At 33.5% G+C, this 10,082-nt stretch overlaps 1 protein-coding gene across 1 annotated transcript; it reads left to right on the forward strand.

Annotated features, from left to right (window-relative positions):
* Positions 1–7,982: 7,982 nt before the first annotated feature.
* Positions 7,983–9,484, forward strand: LOC133854474 (arabinogalactan protein 41-like). Its single transcript, XM_062290700.1, has 2 exons — positions 7,983–8,305; positions 9,218–9,484. Exons 1-2 carry the CDS (start codon positions 8,176–8,178, stop codon positions 9,313–9,315), a joined length of 228 nt encoding a protein of 75 aa, XP_062146684.1. The 5' UTR covers positions 7,983–8,175; the 3' UTR covers positions 9,316–9,484.
* Positions 9,485–10,082: the final 598 nt, after the last annotated feature.

Here is a 10,082-nt window from a genome sequence, read left to right on the forward strand (position 1 = left end):
AGTAAAAGAGGCAAAAGTGCCCCGCATCTCAAGAAAGATAACAAGTTGTCAATAAAGAAAAATGACAATAAGGATACTTGTTCCTTTTGCAAGAAAGTGGGGCATATGAAGAAGGATTGCCAAAAGTACAAAAGATGGCTTGAAAAGAAAGGTAATATCATATCTCTAGTATGTCATGAATCTTTTTTTTTTTTTTTTTTTTTTGAGGCTCCTTGTAATACATGGTGGATTGATTCTGGTTCTACAATCCATATTGTTAATACAATGCAGGGTTTTCTCAACACAAGGAAACCGGCAAGCAATAAGCAATGGGTCTATTCCGGAAATAAGTTGTTTTCTCATGTGGAAGCGGTCGGGACATTTAGATTAATTTTGAAAATTGGTTATATTTTAGATTTGGAAAATGTATTTTTTATTCCATGTTTCTCTAGAAACTTAATTTCGGTTTCTAAACTGGATGTTATTGGTTTTAGTTTTTGGTTTATAAACTCTACCTTTAGTATTTTTAAAGGTGAAAATTTTGTTGGTGGTGGAACCAAAATTGATGGTTTATTTAAAATTGATCTAGACCTCGACTTTGAAAACAATCATTTATCATTGCATTCTAGTGTTGGCATAAAGAGGAGCCTTGTGAATGAAAACTCCGCTTTGTTATGGCACAGGAGATTGTGACATATCTCCATAGAGAGAATCAAAAGATTAGTAAATGATGGAGTTTTAAAAACTTTTGATTTTACTGATTTTGGTACTTGTGTGGATTGCATAAAGGGAAAGCAAACCAACAAGACCACTAAAGGTGCCAGAAGGAGTTCTGAGATTCTTGAAATCATACATACAGATATCTGTGGACCTTTTCTTACTCCCTGCCTAAATGGTCAAAGATATTTTATATCTTTTATTGATGACCACACACGGTATACGTATCTCTACTTTCTAAATGATAAGGCTAAAGCACTCAATGCTTTCAAGACCTATAAGGTAGAAGTAGAGAAACAAAAGGAAAAGAAAATCAAGATCGTAAGATCTGATTGAGGCGGAGACTACTATGGAAGGTACACAGAAAAGGGACAAATGATAGGTCCATTTGCGCAATTTCTTGAAGAAGAAGGCATTGTTGCTCAATACACAATGTCTGGCACACCACAACAAAATGGTGTTGCAGAAAGGAGAAATCGCACACTTATGGACATGGTAAGGAGCATGCTCAGTAATTTTGAGTTACCTTTATTTCTATGGAGTGAAGCCTTAAAAACTGCTGTGTATGTATTAAACCGGGTACCATCCAAGGCTGTCCCTAAGACACCTTTTGAATTATGGAATGGATGGAAACCAAGTTTAAATCACTTACACATATGGAGTTGTCCTGCTGAAGTGAGGATTTACAATCCAAATATAAAGAAGTTAGACCCAAGGACAACCAGCGGTCATTTTATCGGCTATGCAGTCAACTCCAAAGGATTTAGGTTCTATTGTCCTTCTAATAATACTAGAATTGTTGAGTCTATGAATGCAAAATTCTTAGAAGATCTTGATTGGTCTCGCTATAGAATCGACAATTTTGAGACCACCAACAAAATTTCTTAACCATAGCGCCTGTGTAGTGGTTTCTTAGCACGCAATAAATTCTGTTTCCATTGTAGATGTAGCAACTATAGTTTGCTTGTTACTTCTCCAGGATATAGCCCCTCCAGCCAAGAGAAAGATATACCCTGAAGTAGATTTTCTACTATCTACATATCCAGCAAAATCTGAATCTGAATACCCAACCACCTCCAAATGGTTAGTGTGTCTGAATGTCAAACCGTAGTCCTTTGTTCCTTGCAAATACCGCATGACTTTCTTTGCAGCTTTCCAATGTTCCAGTCCTGGGTTGCTTTGATATTGACCCAACATTCCAACTGCCATCGCAATGTCAGGTCTAGTGCAAACTTGTGCATATAATAGACTGCCAATTGCAGATGCATATGGAATGTTATTCATCTGCTCCTGTTCCAATGCATTTCGGGGACATTGATCATTACTGAATTTGTCTCCTTTAATGATAGGTGCTACAGAAGCCGAACAGTTCTTCATTCTGAATCTTTCCAAAACTTTTTCAATGTAGGCCTTTTGAGACAGTTTTAATATTTTCTGTTTTCTGTCTCTGTGAATCTCTATGCCAATGACATAAGAGGCTTTACCCAAATCCTTTATTTCAAAATTTTGAGAAAGAAACTATTTGGTTTCATGCAGCAAACCTAAATCATTACTTGCAAGTAAAATATCATCTACATATAGGACTAAAAATATGACTTTACTCCCACTGACCTTAAAGTATATACATTAATCAACAAAGTTCTCAATAAAACCAAATGAGGTAATAACTTTGTGAAATTTAATATACCATTGACGGGAGGCTTGTTTTAGTCCATAAATAGATTTATTTAGTTTGCAAGCTTTCTGAGTGTTATCATCAAAACCTTCAGGTTGTTTCATGTAAACCTCTTCTTCAAGATCCCCATTCAAAAAAGCTATTTTCACATCCATTTGATGTAGCTCTAGATCAAAATGAGCTACTAATGCCATGATTATTCTAAATGAATCCTTCTTGGATACTGGAGAGAAGGTTTCATGATAATCAATACCTTCCTTTTGTGTGAAACCCTTGGCCACAAGTCTAGCTTTATATCGTTCAACATTACCAGAAGCATCCCTTTTGGTTTTGTAAACCCATTTGCAGCCTATGGCTACAGCTTTCTCTGGTAAGTCAACAAGATCCTAGACTTGATTTTTAGCCATGGATTCCATTTCTTCCTTCATGGCATTTAACCATAATGCGGAGTGTTCCTCACTCATGGCTTGTGAAAATGAATTTGGATCATCCTTAGGCCCAACATCAAAATCGGACTATTGGAGGTATACAATATAATCACTAGAGATTGCTGGTCTAATTATTCTAGAAGATCTTCTTAACCCTACTTCCTCCTCATTTTGAGGGGTTTGAGTAGGTTCAATATGAACTTGTTCCTCATGAGTTGATTGTTTTGAAATTGATTGTGGTTCAAGGCAATCTGTTTGGATTTCCTTAAACATAATCAAACGTCCTTTAGATAAAGGAGCATCAGTCAACTCTTGTGCTTCCTCTAATTCAATCCTTTGAGGATAAACACTCCCACTATGTTGCTACATCTACAATGGAAGCAGAATTTATTGCGTGCTATGAAACCACTACACAGGCGCTATGGTTAAGAAATTTTGTTGGTGGTCTCAAAATTGTCGATTCTATAGCGAGACCAATCAAGATCTTCTGCGATAATCGTGCTGCCATATTCTTTTCTAAGAATAATAAAAGTGGAAGCAGAAGTAAGCATATCGACATCAAGTATCTTCGTGTGAGAGAGAACATCAAAAGAAATGAAGTGCTCATTGAGCATATCAGTACTGAATTGATGAGTGCGGATCCTATGACTAAAGGTTTACCGGTAAAGTTGTTTAAAAGTCATGTGGAGCATATGGGACTCATTGATTCATTTTGTACTTAGTTCTTTCTAATTTGTCTCTAGACATCAAGTTATTATTAATAAAGTTTGTGCACATTTATTACATTATCCATGGGGATAAAATTAAAGTTGGACCTGAATAACTTATAGGAAGTTTATTCATAAAGTTTGATTGCCCATATAGTACTCATTTAAGGAATATTTTATATGTAATACATGGAAGGGACGACTAATTATATAAAGTTTTACCGTCATGATTCATGTGTAATATTCCTTATGTGAGTGAGAGGATTTCATGAATGACTGGAATAAATAAAGTGATAATCATATTGAAAAACCGGACATCTAGGGAATTATATGTGTCATAAGGGCCAAGTGGGAGAATGTAAGAAATTACATATGTGTCCCTTAGACACATTTAATTCATTGTAATGGTTGGAATTTAAATAATTATCATAACGGTAATTATTTAATATAAAGATTAAATATGATTTATTCCACATTAAGTTATATGAAATCATAACGGTTTAAAACGGTTTTTTATATTAATTTTGTGATTTATTCTTCTTGATGGGAGGAGAATAATCAGCCATCTAATTAATAACGAGGGTCCCTAGCCTACCTATATAAAGAGCCCTCTGTATCCATCTATTGGCACACTTATAGGCACAGGCTAGAAGAACTCTCTAAAATTTTGTTTTTTCAGAATACTTGGTATTGTAGAAAATTTCTTCGTTCTTCGTTCTTCATCAAGCTTAAACAAAATATGGCTGGAGGTATTTATAATTCCGCTGCTTATTATTTTATAGCATTTTATTTATATATTATGCTTACATCTTTGTCATAGATTGATACCAAAAAATCATTCCAAAAGTTTCAATAAACATATGTCATAAATTCATAACAATCAAAACAAAGATTTCAACAAACAAAATATACAATCAATCTTTGTCATAGATTGATAACAAAACCGGAACAAAAAAGGCAAGTATGTATTTACCCAATATCAATTGTCAGCAAGATTTTCATGATCGGGTAATTGCACAGCATTTTCTGTAGGATTTGCGAATAATAAAACAAATATAGTTAGCAAACAATATGATCAAATCATATCAAGTCCTAATTAAGCATTCAACTTGTGAATTTAAACAAACGTAGTCATACCACGAAAAAAAAAGGCATTAATTATTACCTGATCTGCTATTAACAGATGATACATTCATATGATGTGCGGAATTTTTGTCTGGCACTGCGTGGTATATAACTTTACTATATAAAATAAAATAAAATAAAATAAAATCAAAATATATAGATATATACATGCATTTCAAAACACTTAATAAACATGGCCTAATATATATATATATATATATATATATATATATATTTTTTTTTTCTCCTGAAAAACAAAAACCTAGAAAAAGAAAAGAGGAAGCTAAACACGGTTAGAAAAATGATTAAAACACGCACATTACACAACAATGACACAACACCAAGGCACAACGAAGTGGGGCCCACACATGGACCCCACTTCATTGTATCTTGGTGTTGTGTCATTGTTGTGTAGTGTGAGTGTTGTGTCATTGTTGTTGTGTAGCGTGGTATATAATATTACTATATAAAATCAAATAAAATCAATATATATATATATATATATATATATGTATGCATTTCAAAACACTTAATAAACATGGCCTAATATATATATATATTTTTTTTCTCCTGAAAAACAAAAACCTAGAAAAAGAAAAGAGGAAGCTAAATACAGTTAGAAAAATGATTAAAACACTCACACTATACAACAATGACACAACACCAAGGCACAACGAAGTGGAGCCCACACATGGACCCCACTCCATTGTACCTTGGTGTTGTGTCATTGTTGTGTAGTGTGAATGTAAAGATCACTCTCCATATGGTTATGGGATTACAAATTAAGTCCGTCAAGAAGTCCTCCCACGGGCTTGGACGTTTTTGTCAAAAAAACCAAAAACAAATTCAAAACTCTCTCTCTCTCTCTCTCTCTCTCTCAAACTCTATATCTAAAAGTTCTATATATATATATATATATACACAATCAGCGGTCTAAGTTCCCATTTTCTATATATAAAACTTGTGGTGTACCTATCAAACCACATGTTCATCATGACAGTATTATAGTTGCATAAACTTATAAGTAGAAGATTCTTCACTAACCTTTCCTCTCCATATAATTTAGAATTGTACTTTACAACCAATCTAGCTTGTTCATAGACCAATGAAATGGCCACATAATCAATTCTGTTAAATCTATCCATCTAACTTTAAAAGGAAGAAATTCTCAATCAACATGCTAGAATCCATGGTCAATTGGCAAATAAAAATTATGCAAATAAAAAAAAAAAAATGCCACAAGTGAGCTAAAATCCAAAGAAAACACAGTATTAATGACTATGAGAGTGGTCAACTCATTGACATATATAAATAAATGAACAAAACCATAACAGCTGAACAAAGACCAAAAATTTGAATTCAACAAGATCTTTTAACATTTGGGCCTTTCTGAATTTTTTAAAATATTTTTTCCTACACCTTTTCCTCTTTCTAACCTTGGGATTTTTAAAATATTTTTTCATAATGAATTACAAATTTTTAATTTTTTTGAATGAATGAATTTCTGATTTTTTTTTTAAATTTATTTATTTTTTATATATATAAGAATAAGAATTCCATAGTTATATATCAAAGGGATAATTGCACCGTTGGTCCTTGTGGTATGCCATAATTATTTTTCACTCTCTATGGTTTAAAAAGTTCATGAGAGGTCCCTGTGGTATGTAACAATTACGTTTTACTCCCTGAATCGATTTTCCGTCCACAATTTTGACGGAATCTGTTAGCCCTACACGTCAGCGACACGTGTCGCCATCTTATTGGCGACACGTGTCCATCTTAATAAAATAAATATAAATTTATTAATAAATAAATAAATATAAAATTAATTTTTTTTAAAAAAATAAGTATTTTTATTTATTTTTTAATAAATTTATATTATTTTATTAAGATTGGACATGTCAGCGCCACGTGTTACCAATAAGATGACGACACGTGGCATTTGACGGAATCTGTTAAAAATTTTAACAGAATTTGACGCCAGAGATCGATTTATAATTATTGCATACCACAAGGATCTCCCATGCACTTTTTAAACCATAGAGAGTGAAAAATAATTATGGCATACCACATGGACCAATGGTGCAATTATTCCTATATCAAATTCTAAATCTAAGCATTTATGCATGAATTTTTTTTGCTAAAGAAAAAAAATTCTGCTAAAGAAAAAAGAAATAAAAAAACAGATTGACCAACCTTACGGATGAACGGCGTCGGAGGTCTTGGATGGCTGGGGATGGACGGTGCCGGTGGTGGAACAAGATTTTCTATGTGAATTATGATAACCTACGACATCATATATATATAACAAGATTGTGCTTCCTTTTTTATAAGATTAGTGCCCTGTATATAAAATCTGAAATCTCCATTATCTTGCTGACTAGTGCTGAAACTGTGCCGTACGTGTTGACTTGTGTGATCCATGGTATTCTGGTTATTATCGTACAACCTGATTGCGAAGAAAATGACTCCTTTTACTCTGTTAGCATTATGAAATAATTGTAAAATGATGTATGATTTGAATCTTTAAGAGCCGAAATTGGTCCAACGCTAAGAAAAAAGGACAGAAATTTAAAGTTTATGCACATTTTAAAATTGTTATTTTTAAGGGTTTATTTGAGTTTTCGATTTCAAAAAGTACAATTTAAAAATAGTAATTTTTAAAGTGTGCGATTTGAAAAAGTAATTTTTAAAGACGTAATTAAGAGTTTGGCAAAATCGTAATTTAACTTTTAAAATCACAGATTAACCTTTAAAATTTTACGTTTTCAAAAAAGCATCTCATTACTTGTGAGTTGAAAATGTAGTTTTCTACGTTTTCAAATCGTAATTTTTTAAAAGCGTAACTCCCAAACAATTTATTTTCTGGGTTTTGGTTTAAAATCACACTTTTTGTTTACGAAATCGCAAATTCCAAATGAACCATAAATCATACTTTTTCAAATTGAAAACCTAAAAGAACTCTAAAGTGTTACACCTATGAGTTTGGGGGGGGGGATTTATACAAAGTAGTTGTTAGTTGAGGGTCATAGTATTTTTAACCCATTTAATAATTTTTTATAAAAGAAGAAATAAAAAAGTGATATAAAATTCTAAGCTGAAAAAGCAAAAGAAAGAAAATAAAAGAGAAGACGTGGACGAATCAGAAACGCAGCATATGGCGCCAGTTAAGGAGGGGTCACAAACTGCCAAACACAAGAACCGGACGGTCACAGTTCACGTGGCCTCACTGCCTCACCACTCTCAACGAACATGCGCCTCCTCGCCTCTGGACCCCACATGACCTTTTCCCGTTTACCGGTTTTACCGGTACTCTCTCTCCCCACACCACTATAAAACCGCTTTTCCAAAACCCCCCTCCTGCCCTCCATTCCATCACCCCCACCTCCGCTCGCTTGCTCAACGGCCTCACTCTCTCTGCGCGGCTTGGCTCGGCTCGGCTCCCTCCGCCGAGCTCAATTGGTCTTTGCGAGAGGGAGAGAGAGAGAGAGAGGTTAGGCTTGGTTTGTTAGGAGTTCGAAGGAGTTCATAAGAGGAAGGAGAAATGGCGGTTTCTAGGATGTCTTTCGGAGTTGTGGCGGTTGCCGCTGCTGTTTTTGCTGTTCTTGTTGTTGTTTTCTTGCCTGCCGTTCAGGCTGAGTCCGTCGCTCCCGCTCCTGCCCCCACCAGTGACGGTTAGATCTCTGTCTCGAAACCTTGTGAGCTTAATCTATGTAAATTTTGATACAGATCTGAAATTGTAATGGCTTGGTAAATGTAGGGTTCACGTTTAACTGGACATAAATTTTGTTGACATACTTTCAAAAAAAATAAATAAATAAATTTGGTTTATGGCAATGTGGATCTAATTTTTTAAGATTTGGAGAAAATAATTCTTTAGAATATAGAATCACTTTTTTTTTTTTTTTTTTGGACGTGGGATTTTATCACATTGTGCAAGATAATAAGCCTATGAACAATTATGGGAACGTTTTATAATACTTTTGAAAATTCTTTTGTGTTTTGAAAAATTAATGGTTTTTGGATTGTGCTTTTTGAGTGTTCTGATCTGATATAAGGTACTGTTTGGATTTACGATTTTTGTAAAATGCAGCATTTTGTAGTATTTTAAAATCTCTATTTAATTTTTAAAATAAATTAAATAAAAAGGGGGCAGAAAAAAGTTATGAATCAAAGCCATTATTTTGATAATGATTTCGAGAAGAGTGTATCTTTAGATAATTTTCAAAATCGTCACCAAATTAGACCTGCAATGTTTACAATGTTGGAAGACAAAAGAGAAAAACAAAGAATACATCCTCGTTTGGGTGTGTAATTGTTTTGAAAAATATTCAAAATTATGAATACTAATAAAATTTATTTTTTGAAATTATATTTGGATGGTTTAGAAAATCTGAGGCGAAATTAAAAAAAGTGGGATAAAATCTTAATAGAGTTTGAATTCTAAAAAACAATATTTGAAAAAAAAAATTACCCAAACATGCCCTAAAAGTTTTTGGGGGGCATTATCCATGTTATATGTTCTTTTTTTTTTTTTTTTTTTTTTTTTTTTTCTTTGATTAATTGTTAATGTGGTTGTTGTGTAGGGGCATCGATCGACCAAGGGATTGCGTGTGTGCTGATGTTGTTGGCCTTGGTGCTCACATACTTGATTCATGCAGCGGACATGCCTAAGAGCTTCTAGATTTTACATGAAAAATGGCTTCTTGTTTAGGTGTTTGAATTTTTATGTCATGGGTCTTGCAGTGTATGTAGTAGTAGTGGTGTTCTGACTTTTGACAGATTTGCTGTTGGCCGTTGCCAATGTTGTTATTTCTCTATTGGTGGCAGTCCAATTCATCCTCTTTTCTAAACGATTCTTTTCCATTTCTCGTTTACGGATCGAGAGTTGTTATACGTTCATCTCTTTCGCCTTTCTTTTTTACAAATTTACTATTGAATATGTGGAATCAACATGTGATTTTACATATTAAATGGTGAATTTGCTCATTTCTTGTACGGAAATGGACAAGAGATTTGCCTTGTTATTACTTGCTTGTTTTGCATTCTCATCATCTAAACACTAATAATTAGGGGGTGTAGTTATTCTAGCCGCAACCGCTTTAGGCGGTTATCATTTTAAAAAAATCACAACCACTAGGCCAGTTAGCGATTAACCACAACCGACAGTTATGCGATTATTGAATGCCGGTTATTAACCGCTTTTTATAAAAATTCAAAATACCTTGTGTATGTACAATCAAAAGATGGTCAAAAGAAAAAATCAAATCTCTATTTAAACTGATTTTTTCCCTATACCTATGAATTTTATTGGACTCAAAAATCATACCTTGGAAGAATCTTTTAACCAATAGGTTGATTGTTTCGCTTCTATATCTTCCAAAAGTAAAAAAAAAAAAAAAAAAATTTACGAGAACAATTTCCTGAATCCGAAAAAAAGTACTTAAACTC

This window comes from Alnus glutinosa, chromosome 13 (genome assembly GCF_958979055.1).
Source record: "Alnus glutinosa chromosome 13, dhAlnGlut1.1, whole genome shotgun sequence".
NCBI classification, from domain to species: domain Eukaryota; kingdom Viridiplantae; phylum Streptophyta; class Magnoliopsida; order Fagales; family Betulaceae; genus Alnus; species Alnus glutinosa.

Bases quoted from the DNA above. Each gene is read 5' to 3' on its own strand.
- LOC133854474 (XM_062290700.1), top strand. From the start codon at position 8,176: ATGGCGGTTTCTAGGATGTCTTTCGGAGTTGTGGCGGTTGCCGCTGCT. The intron at 8,306-9,217 runs GTTAGATCTCTG...GTTGTTGTGTAG, and splicing joins TCCTGCCCCCACCAGTGACG to GGGCATCGATCGACCAAGGG.